General features: G+C 41.3%; 1 protein-coding gene across 1 annotated transcript in view; it reads right to left on the bottom strand.

Annotated features, from left to right (window-relative positions):
* Positions 1-1,098: 1,098 nt before the first annotated feature.
* CDK19 (cyclin dependent kinase 19) overlaps positions 1,099-16,993 on the bottom strand; it is a 112,336-nt gene continuing 96,441 nt past the window's right edge. The window contains exons 10-13 of the mRNA XM_035900294.1: positions 14,824-14,921; positions 13,188-13,266; positions 8,980-9,228; positions 1,099-5,295 (exon numbers count right to left, since the gene is read on the bottom strand). Of these exons, the coding sequence (XP_035756187.1) occupies positions 5,164-5,295; positions 8,980-9,228; positions 13,188-13,266; positions 14,824-14,921 (558 nt within the window). The 3' untranslated portion in view covers positions 1,099-5,163. The remainder of the gene's footprint in view (positions 5,296-8,979; positions 9,229-13,187; positions 13,267-14,823; positions 14,922-16,993) is intronic.

Raw genomic sequence — 16,993 nt, 5'->3', positions numbered from 1 at the left:
GTTGACTAGCTGTCAAGGCCAGGAAAAGAGATGACACCATCATTCAGATCAGCGTGATGAGGCTGGATTAGACAGTGCACCGCATGACCACGTAGGAAAAACTGCGAGAGATGCTGTAGAAGAATAAAGATTGGGACAGAGCCAACATAAGAGGCTTTAAGAAGGACACCCAAGTCAAAGCTGCTGACTAAGCACAATCTCACCAACCACCAGGAGAACAGAAGCACAAAGGAAACCATGAGGGGTGGAGAGCTGGGGATGCTCAGCTGCATTGAGGCTGAAGCAACAGCTCTTTATCCACGAGGTACCAGAGATGCAGACTAAGCTTTTTGGCAAAAGGCTACTTCTGTTCTCACCCTTGTGCAAAAGGCGCATCAGAAACCAAAGCCTCTTTGTTAACACTACTGGTAGTGCAAGAAAATCCCAACCATTCTCACCCGTGCAACCCTTATGCAGAAGACAGGTGGGATTTGTGGAAGAGGTTAACTATCCATCCACGAAGCAATGGTCAGACGGAACAGAGACACAGAGACTAGCAAAGCACACAAAACCCCACTTTGAAAACCCACCGGTGTGCTCTAGCTCGTGCTTTCCATGTTGTCACCTGACATACTTTAAATCCTCCAAGGTCAAGCAGGAGGAAGAAGTAAGAGGGCATTTAGCTTCAGAATGCAGCACAGCAGCTTTTTTTCAGAAGACATGTCTATAGGATTGTCATGCAAGCGATGATGAATATCTCAACAACTGGCGTGGCATGCCAGAATACTTTTAAGCAGAGGGCAAGACCAAAGGGAACCACTCCATCGATTCTATTTTCCATAAGGCTTCCTTCTATTTTGATAGACACGTACCCATGAATATCCTCGTGGGCATTTTAAAAGCTGCAATTTCAACTCTGAGGTTTCGCAAGCTTTGTTTTGTGTGGTGTATGATATCTTAAACATCCTGAATATAATTACAACTGCAATTTTGTGGGCTATATTTTCCCTCTTGGTAGCCCAAAGCCAATGTTTACAAAAACTTTTCAGCACGCTTATTTGATTTGAACTTTTTATTATTATTACAAATGTATATTATTTTATTAAAAAAATTCACACTGAAGCAAAGTCAATTCCATTTCATTACAACCAAGAATATAAAATAAATGCAATGAGCTCATAGTTTAGTTTTAACAGTCATTTCAAGAGTGACATCGGAACAACTTAAAAGCAGTAAACTCTCAACTCCAGAATGAGAAACAAGTATTTTGCTTTGTGGTTTTGCTAGCCCATTGGCACAGGCACTGCCGAATGTGGCCACCACAGATCCAGAGCGGCAAAGTTTTGTGGCAGGATGAGGCGCATACACAACAATTTCTAATGAAAACTACAAAAATGAAAGATGCGTGCATGAAATTATTAGGAAAAAAAAAAATAACTGAATACAGACAGGCACACTTCCACAAATAGTAAACATGGGAAAATACAACTAGAACAGTTTGAAAAGTTACTACCTTACATATATAAAAAGTTCTTTAAATTGCTGTTAAAAAGGACATGTTCTGTCCAGATTTTGTGTAATACTTTTTAGTGTCTACACAAGACAAATTTTTAAAAAAATTAAATAGTATTAATTTACTACTAAATATTTAGGAGATAACAGTGCATTAAGGACTTTTTTTTCATATAGTAATACACATCGCTCCTGTCTGGCGACATTTTTAGAAGATTACGTATGGCCTTATGTACAATACATTTATTTAACCCTAAAACAATTCTTTGCTTAATGGTGTTAAAAGTACCATTCCTGAAGATTATGAAGGGGAACTAAGCTTATTATGTTTATATAAAATATTATACATATTTGAACACTTCTAGCTTCCCGCCACCCCTCCCGCTACGAATGTTCTTCCCTCCCCCTCCCCAGATACAGTGTCACAGATACAGTGCAGGACTCGCAGCTTTCCCTATATTTTTCCTTCATTGTGCAGTTTGTGCTACATAAACTTCACCAATGCGGACCAGGCTGCTCGTCCCGTTCGTTCCCCACCTGTTTGTTTCTTCTCAGCCATGATGGGAAAAGCTGTACTCAGCGGCCTGACCTCCCACCAGGCGACCAGGATGGAGAAGATGGCTCTGGTGGTGTCACCTGCCTCTCTCGGTACCGGTCTGAAAGACTTTGGTGAGGGTGTAAGGGTTATGGGCAGAGACAGAGCTATGAGTACTTATGAAACTGCAGAGGAAAAAGAAACACAACAATGACGTGGTCCTGGCTTCCCGCATTTTTACCTCCTGGGATGACCCCTGGAAAGCAAGGCTTCTTCCACTACGGCTGCCGCCCTCCCTGGCGACACACGTCAAGCTGCCAAGAAAAGGCGAATTATTTCACCACCGGGAAGGAACTAGAAGCATGTGCACAGCCTGCGCTTCGCAGCAAATGCTTTTGCTTTTATTCACTCTCCTCCCAGGTTGTGAGTTTGAAGGCAACGGGGGGAGTCAGCTCGGCTTCGCGTGTGCACACAAAAGCCAGAGAGGAGCGGCGTGTGGTCGTCTGTCAGACCCCACCGAGGCAGAAACGCCAGCTCAGCTCAGAGAGATGTTGTGGCAGTCGCTCCAGAAGCTGGAAGCTCACTCAATTAAAGGACCTGACATTGCTGTGAAGTTTCACACTCTACAGATTAACCTACACCATGATTTTGCCTTATGGGCACAAGAGCCCACCTTAATTAACTGTACGGTCTCCCTGCCACCTCCTGACGCTGTATGCATTTTGATGATCAGCTGCAGGTCACAGCAGGGAGAAGAAATGTTAGATAAGGATAATGGAAAAGACAAAAGGATTTTGAGAGAACAGAAGGGTGAAAAGGAGGGGACAAAAATGACTCTGCCAAAGGTTAATTTCCAGAAATGTGACATTCAAGTCACAAAAATACAAATGTTACTTTATGGCATTGGCCAAACATCCCTTAGCTCAAAGGTACCTCATCCTAACATCAGTTAAGAGGCGAGCCATTCCACTTACGGGAAGGAATGTAACCCCAGACGCATTGAAATACAATAAAGGAACAATTAAAATCTGTTCTTTCAAACAGGCTACTAAGGTACACACAATATGTAGCGTTTCAAGGGTTACACATTGAAAGTATCCTTTGGGAGATCATTACTCCCCAGAAAGAATTTTTTCCTTCAAATTGCTACATTTCGTTTTCACCACCTTCTCACCCATTTGATGACAAAAGCAGGTTTTAGTTGCAGAAGCTGGGTGTTGTCAAAACCACATGATGGTAGATAGGGCCGAAGCCAGCCAACTGCTCACAAATGGTATGAAAACAACACGTGTCTGAGGAGGAAGGGGGCACTAAAAGCGATTGGGAGATCAAATCCAGCAGAAATAGGTACGTGTCTAGCTGTGATGAACAGCATTCTCCTCAGAGCAAACAGACTCTCTCATCTTGCTAGGTCTGATCCCAACTTGAGTGTGAATGTGCACAGGTATATACAATTTTTTGCACGGACACAGGGCAGAAGAGAACACGCGGCAGTATACGAGACTGTAACATTGTTTACATGTAAACTCCTCTCACTTCACCTCTTCTCTGGACACCAGCTGCAGAAGCTCACTGATGTTACATTGCTAGTAGCTTTCTAAATGCATTTTTCCAGGTTTTCTGCAACAAGAGCCAGCCTTATTTCTGAAGGAAAAGCGAAGCTGTCCCAAATTACATGTTGTGTCTCTCCGAATAACTGTGGTTGCAGAAGTTGGACAATAATCCTCTGATTATGCTTCTGAACTCTTATTTACTGGGGATTTTCTGCCAGCTACCCATCCACTTACAGTCCTTAGGCACAATCAAAACATGTTTGCTCTAGGGAAAAAGAAACATTCCAGTGCAATCAAGCGCATCTGGTGTAACTAATCTGGGTTAATCACAGCAATGTGAGGGACACAGAATATGCATTATAAACATGAAAAAGGAACAATTTTCAACATGCTTTTCCAACTGCGCAATAATTTCTCTTAATTATTAATTCTAACATAAAATGATTAAATGCATTTGCTTTTTGCAAGTCTTAGTATTTCTGTCACCTTTACATTTAGAAAACTGACTCAGGAATGTGAAAGAAAGCTAAATTTATAGACCACTCACATACATTAATCAGCTGCTTAACAGAAAAAGAAGCCCATCATCCACATTCCCACTGAGACTTGAGGGCAGTAAATACATTTTCCTGACTATTTTGGTGTCCAGCCTGGGAAGACATTCCATTCTTCTGTTCCAACAGATCCTGAAAACATCTCCTTTTTATGTGACTGTCCTGGTTTCATTTAAAATAACGCTTAATTTGAAACTAGTCAGAGCATGATTACTGTGATTTCAAGAATTCAATGTGAATGAGTTAAGAAATATCAGCAATCTTCCGTTTGGCGTTCAGTCCAGTAGCATGAAGCATATTTGTTGCTGCAGAGACTTGGGTGGGTTTTTTTCTTTTTTCCTTTTTCTTTTTTAAATTTTATTTATTTTTTAAATTTTTTATTTTTAAGACCTCGCCTGAAAACTAGACTAATAAAAACAGAATAGTAAAATACTCTGGAACAGTAAAATTTTGCTGTTCTTGACATCCATGAGCAAAACAGTAATATCCTGTGAAAATAACATAGTGCTTTAAAAAGGTGCAATATACCTGTATAGCTAAACTGGTTTGCCTAGTATAAAACTAACTATATACAAGCTTGAAAGCCTGGGAGTTCAAGATTTTAAAACTTTAAAATCCCATCAAAGAGATTGAAAAGACAGATTTATGGCAATCACTACAGCATAAGGAAGGTGCACCAGGAATCCTTCAAAATTCCAAAGGTTAAAGAAGTTAAGTGCTGGGTTCAGATCAGAAGGGTTCATTAGAGTAACCACAACGGAGCACATGCAAGGGCAGGGAGGAAGGAAAACTTCACGAAAATCTCCTTTATGGCAATAAAGGGATTGGGGGCCGGGGGGGTGGGGTGGGGGGCAGGGGGGAAGGAGAGGGGGAAAGTCTTCAGTGAGTGAAGTTTTCCTTTTGTCATCATGAATTTTAATTCTGCATCATCGTTTGTATTTTTTGGTTCTTCTCATCATTATGAACTTCATATTGCTGGAGTCTTCTGGCTTTTAGTCCGTTCCTTTCTGAGTGCAGTCTGTTAGCCCTCTCAGTACCTGTGAGACTGATGAGATTGGTGATACTGGGAGCTCTGCTGAGATGACGTGGAATAGCCCATTGTACTCTGGGACTGAGAAGATCCCTGAATGTTGCTTTGGTAACTCAGGCGTGAGCTGGAGTGCTGCAGGAAAAGAGAGTGGGATCAGGGGAACGAAAACCAGCCTGTTAGGACTATGCAGCTCTGGAAACTTTTAACCTCTCCTTTAGCGTCCATTAAAATGTGACTGTTGGTGAAGCTGACTAAACAGTCTTACTGTTTAAGGTCCCATAAAAGAAGTAATCAATCTGATCTGCAATCAGTCTTAACACAGCACACAAAATACACAAGGTCACTGGCAGACACCTAGGAGTACAGCATGTACACACTCATTTTCTGAAGGAAAAATGCACAAGACACAAGAGAGAGCAGAGTCCATTTAAAAATTCAGCTGTTTCTTAAGCTTACGTCTATCATTACTGTAAGTGCTATTAATGCAAAACCAAACTGCTAAGGCCACTAACACCCTTTTCAAAATAGGTAATACTAAATGTTACAGAGAAACAAATTATTCTGTTCCTGAGAAAAAGAGACAACCGTGACCTAAGAGTTACTCAATTTATCTAAATGGAAAAATGGTCAGTAGGATAAAATAATATAATTTCAGGTGAGTCTTTCAACCTGCTGCCTTATCTACTGGAAGCAAGGACAACTGCTTAAAGATGGGCATGTGTATGTGCAATAGCTAACTCAAGATTTTTTTTCCCCTCCAGTGTTTGGGATGTTAGCTCGGTGGAACCCAATCTCAGCAAGCCAAATTCATGGATCATTTGCAACCTCCAGCCTGCTGAATTTGCCCTTTTATTACCATATCTGTTCCCTGCCCAGAATTAATAATGCAAGCTGCAAAATCATGCAAGCTGCAAATTCACTTTGCAAGAAAAGTACCGCTCAATGGACAGGAGACTGTCGAGGAAGGCAGACCCCGCCCCAATCCGCAAGAAAGGAGAGTCTATAAAAAACCCCCACACTATTTTCAGTCAGCAAACAGATCATTTCCAGCTAAGTTAAGTGCAGGGGCAGGCAGTCATTCAGTAGGGTTCTGTTCACTGTCTAGTTGATGGTTCTACTTGGCTATGTCCAAGGGTCATCAGCAAGACTGCGGCCAATAGGAAAACGAAAAAGCACCATGGCTGTTTAGGAAAAGTGTTAAGAACCTATATTCTGATTAAATATCAAGATTATGAGTTACAGAAAGCCTCTGGAGAAGTTTGAGTTCTGAATGGAAATCCCCTGGAGACAGTGGGTTTGTATGAACACCACATCCTCCACAGACCAAGAATCTGCTCAGCGAAGGCAATACCCCAGTCTGTGGTCTCATCTAACTGTTGGATCCCAACCAGGAGAGCTGTGAAAGCCTCCTGACAACTTTTCAGCTGGATGATGAAGAGCAGGAACCTAAATTTAAGGCCCACTTCTGCCCTTTGTTTCTGTACATAGCTTTATACCTTTAATTTTACATAAATTGTAAACCATACTAAACCCTAAAAATACCACATTACTTTTTCTGTGTTCTGTCTAATGTAGGAATTTGAAGGTTGCTTTCAAAGTGAAGGACAGCGAGGCTAAAGACAGAGATAACAGTCCAATCTTGCAGACCCCCATATCTCAATATAATATCAATATAACTAACAGTTGTATGGAGTAACTTCACTTGTTTGTAAGGGTCAGTTTGGGAGATAACAGCTCAGCACACTGCCTTTGGAAGAGATGTCTCCCAGCGGCACGTATGCTGTTAATAACCAGATTATGCTTGGCCTGCATGGTTAGATTGTCAACAGAGTGTCCTAAACCTGGAATTTATCTCGAAATTCTGAAAGCTTTTGCAACTTCTAACAGAACAGAAAAAGTATTGTGACAAATGGTATGACTTTATAGGAACTTGTTCTGGATGAAAAGCATCAGCTCACCATGCTAAGCAAAACACCCAAGGTCACATCGGGAATGCTCAGTAAAATTCAACAAGGAATTCACACTGTCATTTGTGGAGGCAACATATATTGAGGTTGGTGAACTAGAAAAAAATTTCAACGGAGACTTCAGATCAAAAGCTAAATGAAACTCAAAGCAAAGGGAATCCTATCCCTACTTCTGAGTAAGATATAACGGAACAAAATTAATGCCATAAGACTACAAGAATGCATTAACTTGCCCATGCTTATTTTTGTTCCACAGAAGAGAATTTGTTTTTAACGAAGTTAGACTTAGACAAATTGCAGACATTCCTTTCTGGAACAGAAGACAGCCAGCTAGAATTTAAGGGCAGATAACCAAACGCAAGTGTAAAAATGGATAGTCAGACCATATAATTTAGCAAGTGACGTAAAAGAAACATACAGATCATCATTTTGATGCCTGTGCTGTTAAAGTTTAGACGGAAAGTGTCATAGGGGGTAAAAAAAAAAAGTAACTATCTGAAAAAAAGATATTTAGACTAACAACTCATAACTTTGCCAATAATTCAGAGAGCTGTATACGGATTCTATAATGGATATCATCAAATGCAGCACACCAGTCCTCAAAATACAGACCAAAACAGGCCAGCCATAAATACTGCGTAGTCAGACAGCCGTAGTGATCTGTCCAGACCTCAAGCCTGTCTGGAACTTTTCAAAAAAGAAACCTAGTTGTCTTTACCCTTGAATTGCCCTCAATGCCTTCATGATAATTTGTAATTAAAAGAGCAAAACAGAAATGGGAGAAAAATGTCTGGCACGGAGAAATCAATTGTCTGTGGAGAAGGTCTGGAGAGCTACATCAAGGCAATTCCAGAGCTGGGTTTTTTAAAAGGTACTTAAGTTTAAAGCAGCCTGAGAAGGCCATTCTCCAAGGTGGGATCCTCTTGAAGGCTAGTTGCAGACAGAATCTGTAACATCTTTTAAAACATCTGCCTTTTTCTTATTCTACTTTACAACTCATTACTGTTGCAGCAGGTATAAACTCACAAGTACTGAAGATCCTGGTAAGTTCAATACTTTCTGTATTTAGTGTAAGTCACTTTTTCAGTGGAAAAATATAATGCTACTAAGTGAAGATAAGTATGCAAACCCAAAAATAATTCAGTGATACTGCTTTTACTTATGAATGCTACTGTATTGGAAAACATTAAATCTATTCAACTTTGGACACATTAGAAACAATGCGTGTCTTTGTGCCCTACTTCAGCATGAATCATCCTGATGAACCAAAAACATCATTCCTGTCCTAACACGCATTTTTTCTTTACCATTAGAAGTAGATTTAGCAATATACCAGAATAAACTACAGAACCACTCCATACATGTGATGATATGAGGTAAAATGAAGCAGGAATCAAATGAGAGTGCCTGGTTCTAGCTTTGCTTCTGCTTCTCAGGATGTCCTCAGATCTGCTTCTCACACAGGATTTAATATTGCCAAGAGCCAAGTATCCTGGTCTTGGTCTAATGTAGTATTTATGTGCATGCAATAGTTCCACTGGCTTCAGCAAGATTACTGTTAAACATAAAGTTAAGCATATATTTAAGTGCTTTCCTGGAATAGTCCTCAACACTTTACAGGGTGCAGCAGATACAACTCTTACCGGTATTCTGTTGAAAATTACTAACCACAGAACAAAAGCTTTTTACTTTAAACCTTTAAACCCACATTTTTATCTAATATATCATAGCATGCCTGCTCAGGTTACATGAGAAATTCATTAAAACATGATCTGTTCTTGCAGCGGGGAAGGGGGAGAATGACATTTTGGCCCTACAGTATCACAAGCAGCAAAAATTGAAGAGGTACCTGATAATCTGAAGGCATGACAGGCCCGCCTGAGTTAGCGCCTGAAGGCCCTATGCGTGGTTTCTTGTTCGGAGGCACCTGGTTGAGGCTGGAATCCTGGCTGTGCTGGAGCCCTGTGCCCGCGCCCCCTGCGCCCGCACCAGCGCCCCCGGCCGTCCCGTTGGTCTGGGTGCTGTTCTGCTGCGGCGCTGCCTGCGGCTGCTGCTGAGGGGCTGTTTGCTGCTGATGTTGTTTCTTCTGCTGCTGATTCTAGGGGAAGAAGCGACACAACGCGGTCACTTGCTCTGAACTAGCTTGTGAGCTTTACGGAGTTGCCGACCCTGGCGCCGCCGTGCCTGTGGGGAAGGAGGGGGGCCTGCCCGCTCGATGGGAGAAAGCAGCAAGGCGGCGTCTCAGGTGAAATGCGTCCTCGGTTCACTCTTGCACGTTTTGTGGAGGTCTCCCGTTTGGGTTTTTTTTAAACAAAGCAAGCTAGACTAAAACTGGAAGGACAGTCTAGTGCCTCCTACAGCTAGCCAAGCGCTCACAGAGGAGGATGGAAGGAACCATTTATGAAGCAGTAATCGCCTAATGAACTGAACCCAACCCCCCCATATTTCACTAGCGTTCAGTGGCAGATGTGGTGAACCACAGTCATTTATTTTAAGTGCTTCAACAGCCTTGTTCACTCAGAATCAAAACCAATTTTCAAACGTTCACAAGTGACATGTTAAAATAACCCGAAGGAGGCTGGCAGCATTAGTGCCAGAAAGGTAAGCAAATTGAGACCAGAGAAATGATGTAATTTCTTCCAGGTTGCAAAGAAATTCTGTGGCAGAACCAGAAATGGGTTTTGTTACTGTTTTGCTCTCCTACACTTTTAAATACCTTGTAAAGAGCGGTATACTGGGAATAGGGTCCAGCATGGTGCACCAGGTATAGGGTCAGAATATCTCATTGAAATAGCAGAAAAGTGAAAATTGACCAGAGACAAATGGTTGGAGACAAAAGAGGAGGAAACAGCTGAAGGAATAATCTGGCAAGGGAAGAAGACTAGCAAAGGAGAGAAGCCAGACAATTAAGATGACACTGGGACCTAGCAGGAAGAGAGACAAAGAGAAAAGTGCCAGAAAAGGGTGGGGGGGGAAAGAAGGGGAACACAAGAGCAAAAGACATTGTACTTTTCTAGCTTCAGAGGGCTACAGACTCTTAAAAAGACTATTAGGGAACTGGAGGGAAGGTCAGAAAACCAGCAGCTCTGCCCTCCATGGTTAGACAGGTACAAGGAAAGACCACCCATTTGTCTGCTTTCAAGCACCAGGGATGGCTCCTCCACCAGAGCACTGCAGCACATAAAGGAATTGCAAAGAAAACCAATTTTGCTCTAAATGTGAGATATGCCACTTTTTCATCACGGAAAAAACCTACAGTTACCATGGCTTGAATTAAAAAGCCTTACTACTCTCCCCCTCAATATACTATATGGAACATTCAGGGATAGTCTTTTTTGCCTAAAATATCTGCTTATATAATTATCAAAGCTTTAGTATGGCAGCCTTTTATAAAAACCTCACTTTACTAGATTCTCAGAAATCATGACAACCAGTTGCCACTAGCACAAAATTCCTGATGCCCCCAATCACCAGAAGGCATTTAGTTACCTCAGACAAATGACATTTTGCCATTCATCACAATGGTCTCCCAAGACACATTTAGATGAAATTTGCAATGATGTATTAATTTAAGATTACAGAGAGGCCTTGCAAGGTCTTCAAGGACTTAGAGGTGGCTTGCATTTCCATTTCAAATTTAGCAAACCTAATCATGTATCCTCCTGCTTGTAGTCCTCGAATCCCATTTCAGTCAGATTCTGTTTCCCAGGAGATTTAAACTTCAATAGTTTTAAAAGTTAATCAAGCTAGCTTGTAAAAAAAATAAATGTTAAGAAGCAGTTTGTCTTTTCATAATGGTTTGAGCTTCACTTATACAAACAAACACCAATAACTAAGGTGGTATTTGTGCTAGAATTCCGAAATTTGTGTTTTCATAGGGGTGTTTGGATGCAAGTCAGGTGGTTGCTACTGCAAGAGCTGAAAAACTGCAGTTTTGTGATATGTAAACAAATATTGCAGGAATTCTCACAATTAAAGACAACAGTTTGCCATAGGTCCCATGTTTCACTCTTTGGATATTAGCACAAAATTTACCTGACTAGTCTGAGCTTGCTCTTCAGTGCAGCTACTGCTGCTACTGCCTGGGTAGAGACCGAGATCTACTCTGTCAGGCTCAGGCTGGGGTCTAGCTACACCACCTTAGCACACAGAAACAGTTTACGCCAGCAAGAACATTATCCTCAGGTCAGTCTAGTTCATGGTGGCTTCTAAATGAATAAACTTGTAAAAGGTCTACAGTTAGCAACATACTACAACATGTCACCTCTCAGGCACGAATTACCGAAACGACGTTCTGGTCCTACCTAGAAATGAACCCAGCAGAAACTTGCCTAACAGAATTTGAACGAGAAAATAATCTTTTCACTTTCTTTTACAAACATTCATTTTAGCTTTGCTAACAATTAACCTTTTTGAAGAATGGATGCTTATGTTAAAGGTTATTCAATTCAGAGGCAAGTTCCAAATAAACAAACACAGAAGACTCCAGGTTTCCAAAGGACTATACAGATATTTATGGTTTTAAAAACAAACCAGAAACTAACACTTAAAAAAAAAAAAAAATCCTTTCACTTGCAACATCACAAAGAAACAAATCATGGCACAGATCCAATTTTCAGAATATCCTTTACCTTCACATTTTCTACACTGTGGGAACACATTCAATGAGTAATGCATGACTTGTATTACCTAAACGGTCTGAAAAAAAGTTTAATTTGGAAGTGTGCATAAATACGCGATTGTCCCCAACATTCTCAAAGACCATTTATATAAAGGCTGTTTTGAATATAAACATGCCATTGTTTAGCGCCCCCCGCAACGCTCCCAAGAAAAAGCCAGATATTTACTTTTAAATACACTGACTTAAGAAAAGCCAGAGTCATTTTAATACATAAGGTTTGTTCTCACTTTTGAAGCTGTGAGAGTTGAAGCGAAGCTAGTAACTAAATTACAATCAAATCAGTATCGTGACTTTCACTGTAGTTTTGCTTAGGTGTCTGTTCCCTCTTTTTGAAAAAACTATCTGGACACAAAAATCCAGGATGCTACCACTTGTTCTCAGTAAAGAAGGATCTGTAATATTTGTTCCTAAACCAAGCTTTGCTGTCTGAATTGTGATAGGCATACTTTTAAACTCAGCTAGTTCTTCATGTTACGCAGAAAATCTGAAAACAGAAGATGCACGCAGCCAAACGGTTTCTCCAAAAGATTAACAGTCCTTCTCACGTAGGCCTCAGACAATTACAGTTTAAGGCTGTTTTCTTCACATTTTTCTAGCTATGCATTACTGTTGGTGTCTCACTGTACACTCTTAAGCGAAAAGAACAAGCTGTTCCACACACTGAACCACCATTGTCTGGCCTTCACAGCATGATGGGACAATCACTGCGGTCACGTAGCACAGCCGAGCTCCGTTCACAAAGCAGGTCAGATTATGGTGCAAACACACCACAATTTACTATGCACACAAACAAGTTCTTGCCCATGCCCATGGGGCTACGGGAAAGCGAGTATTCAGAGCAGATTGCTGCTACCAGAACAGTTCATGCTCCTTATTATCCCTTTGTCTGAGGGCCCTTAGAACATGATCAGGAAGCCATGTGCCGATGGATGAAATGTTCTGATGTAGTGCCAGAAGCAGGCTGCCACTATTTATTTGAGACCCTGACAGCCATCCACTTTCAAATGGCTGGATGTATGCCAGTCATACAATAGAAATGCCATTCTTTTCATGTGATCACAATGTATTTTCATCATGCGATGCAGGAGGAGGTAGCAAGGTCCTCTTGGAATGATGGCAGCTGAAAGCAGGCTACTGCTGATGGAACCACCCATCCAGCTCATTCCCCACAGGTCAGGGCAACTGTGCTGGTGATACCACCTAAGACACCCCAAAGTCATCTGATACTTTTAATCTGTCTGGGAAGCAGTTTTAAGAGAGCCTTACCCGGAAAACACATTTTTGGTTAACTCATGAAGTTTCATTAGTTTTCATTTGGTAGCACCATGACTCTCTCTTATTGCATACTTAAAAGAAAAAAAAAAAGTTTATTATACCTTATCTCCTTTCTCTTCAGGTTCATCTTCATTGAGGAATTCTCTTTTAGGATATGGAATCTGGCAGCCAGCAAATACACTGAAACACAGTAAACAGTAAACACTCCACAAATATGTACGTATGACATACCTTTACTTAATACTATATTAAAAAACAAGTGAATATAACACAATTTCATTTCTTGTCTTTCATGCGTCCTGTTTCCATAAGTGAGTGGCACTGTGAGCACCCAAGATAGCAGGAGATACCAGCAGCTAGGTGTTGATCATAACGTCAGATATATTTGCTATTGGCATGAGGCCACCATTTAGAAATCACGGCATGGTTGAGCACGCCTGAATGCCAGAACCACCACTTGTTGATCCAGATGGCAAAATGAACAAACAGAGTGTCAGAGGTTCCACAACACCTAGTTGGAACACACAGGGCTCGCTGAATAAAGGGTCCAATCCAAAGAGCATTAATGTCGTAGGAGCCTGCCTTGGCTTATACAGAAGGCTTAAATATATCTGCCAATCACAACTACAGAGTTACTTTCAATTAGCTTCTCAGGCCTTGTTTTGAGAAAAACAGATAGCTTTTAAATTCATATGGCTAATGGGATTTGGAACATTCCTTAATGTTTATGACAGAGACTTTATCATAATGTTATCCTGTAATCCATGGGGAGCTATAGCTCGACACAGGATAGTATCAAATAAACACTAAATAGAACATTACTGTTAGATCTTGACCAGTATCAATTTCTTAAGACTTCTGTGCCACCATTCAGAATACAATCAATATGACATGATTTTTTAAAGTGTGTAAACAGCTGCTAACCCAGCTGCTATGTAGTGTTTGGCTTATCCAAACATAAAAAGAAAGAAAAAAAAACCCCAACTAGTCTCGACTAGACTCCTTTTGCACTCCAGTGGCTGTTCACTCCCTTTAGTGTTGCCTGCTAGCTGAGGAAGCAGTGGAAGCAAAGGTGGAAGTCTCCCTGCATCCAGCTCCTATGGATCATAACACACCAAACCACTACACTTCTAAAACCGGGAAGAGAAACTGGAAGAGGAAAGTCTACCAGTAGGAACTGAATATATCATTTGAATTTATCATTACAATAAAATACAGAGATATAAAATCTGTACTCTCAAGTCTTCTGAACAAGGGACCTGGGGATTTTAGGCAGTCATTGATCTCTTCACTTTTCTCTCCTCATACTGCTACCCCATGCAAGAGGGCATGGGAAGGGGCTGTAGGTCAGAGAACTGTCCTAGTCCTAGGGAGAGGCACAATGAAGCCAGGCGATGGAGAACAGGGCTCTGTGAGGCTGTGTAAGGCGCAACAGGATGGGACACAGATTAATTCTCTAAATACTGCAATAATATTGTCACACCAGCTTTGGTAGGACGTTCAGAGTTACAACACTAGTGTGGTACTGGGTTATTGTCCATGGCCACTCAGTTCTGGCGCCCCTGGATACAGACACTCCAGTACTACGCTAATAGTTTCTACTGAGCATGCCTGAGCTGCTGCTACTTGTGGATATAGGTAGATATCCACGAATTTTTCAGCTGCCATCTCATTGCAGGGATTAGCATTTAGCAGAAAGACAACACTCCTGAAGAGCACAGAAGAGAGAATACATACTCTGATGTAGGCAGAGGATCCTCTTGAAAGTAGGGGTCCTGCAAAGCCTGCTCTGAGGTAATTCTCTTTGTAGGGTCCATAGTAAGAAGTTTCTGAAGCTGCAAAGCAGGACATTAAAAATAGCAAAAAGCTTATCAAACTATCATTTTTCAAACTATGACTTATAGGTCTTGGATTATGGATTGTTAAATTATTTGTGGCTTGTCCAGACAAGCCTAAGTTAGCATTGCTTGTTCAGTGAAGTTCCCAAGAACTAGAATACACATCCATCAAAGCAATACAACTCTGAAGCACTTCTCACAGAAGAAATACGGTTAAGTGTATCAGGCAGTATTAATTGCTAAGGCTGAACCACGGTGCTAAAGCAACACTAAATTCAGTTATTACAGGTTCATAAACTGTCATTTCTAAATAATGGTGTTTTGTTGTGGCACATGTACGGCTTTTATACTGTTCTGTACTGCTGACACAACAGGAAAAAAGTGTCAGAAGTGACTGAACATGACCAGGACTCTCCGTATCACTTTAGCGATGGAAACAGTAAATCTTCGTCTCTCATACTGGTGACATTCCACAGTCAGAGCACTCTGCCACTCATGCAGCTCCCAACCCTACTCTAATTGGTACTGAAATGAGAAAGAGGAGCAGCAGACCCTTCCTAGTAACCTTTCTTCCTTGCTAGGAGGAAAGCAATAATAAATTTATTATCTAGAATGCTCTTGACTGCAGCAGGCTATAAAAGAGGATTAAAAAATATTAGTAGTATAAAACAGGAATTATAGGGATAACATACCATTTCTGGCTATTTATTTATCACATTCTGGTAAACTCACAGTAGGAAATTTGGGTGCTCAAATTATATCATACAGTATCCTGCTCTTACACAATAGTCTCAATTCAAGCCAACAGTGAAAATAAAATTCCTCTACAAAGCGCATCTTAGCTCAAATTCTATCTTCCAGGCCTCCAACAAAAATTCCCTTGATATTCAGCAAAAGAATGTGATTTTGGCACAGGTGTCTGGAGCTTTTCGTTCCAATAAATCAAAAATCTGTTATACAATTCTGTATTCTATATATAGTACAGTAAACAGCCTCAGTAAAAGCACTTGACCTGATCAAGAAAGATGATTCCCTGTATTTCCTTTCTCATTAGTTGTAGTTAACCTTACTTTGTAGATGAGGTCATATAAAATGCTCTGCTCTTCTGCCAATTCCTTCCCTCCTCTCCTTATTCCCATACTTTATGTGCCATGGACCCCAGACTGACAACGCAACAGAGCACCATGTGGGCTCTCTCTCCACCCATCAGTTCACTTGCAACCAGCTCCTGAGTTGATTCCTGTTGCTTGTCCAGAAATACACCTTTAGATGGTCCTGCATCATGTGCCCCTGGAGAGTTTGCACGGCACAATTATTTTCTGTGTTTTGTGTTGTCAGATAACCCTTAACCCTGTGTCCTGTGTACCTTAACAAATTCGACCTCTAATGCACTGTTGGCTCTCTACAGGGACCTCACATGCTGCAATGAATACAAACGACAGTTTTGGTATTCAGCACTTTTATTTCAAATCACCACCTCTCCCTACGTGTAAAAATTTTGTTAGTTTTAGTGGCTTGTGACAGCATTGCAGGTGATGCAGGTTTCTTTTTCCCAGTTCCTCCACAGTGACTGCAGGGACAAACACTCATGTTCTGTATAAGGCGACTCCTGGTCTTTGGTACCAGATGTGGTCATTGACAGACGAGTACAGGACATCAGAAACTACTCAAGAGAAAGCTCCTCCCGCTTTCTGCCATATAGCACCCTCCTCACAAGCTGCCTCCATACATGACCTGTATTCTTTGTCATTCAAAGATAAGGGCAGAGCAGAAGATCTACAGATACCTTGGACCTTTTAATGATCTGCTCATTCCCTTAGTAATCCTCCTCCACCTCAGAGGATATAATCAGTTTGCCCACTCCACACATATCACCATTCCAAGTGAGATATCCTGCCTATCAGTGATCATAGAATCATAGAATCACAGAATGTTTTGGGTTGGAAGGGACCCCTAGAGGTCATCTAGTCCAACCCCCCTGCAGGAGCAGGGACACTGCTAACTAGATCAGGTTGCTCAGAGCCCCGTCCAACCTGTCCTTGAATGTTTCCAGGGATGGGGCCTCCACT

Source organism: Egretta garzetta, unplaced genomic scaffold, assembly GCF_000687185.1.
Source record: "Egretta garzetta isolate BGI_Z169 unplaced genomic scaffold, ASM68718v1 scaffold138, whole genome shotgun sequence".
In the NCBI taxonomy this organism is placed as follows: Eukaryota; Metazoa; Chordata; class Aves; order Pelecaniformes; family Ardeidae; genus Egretta; species Egretta garzetta.
This window is presented reverse-complemented; position numbering and strand designations above follow the sequence as displayed.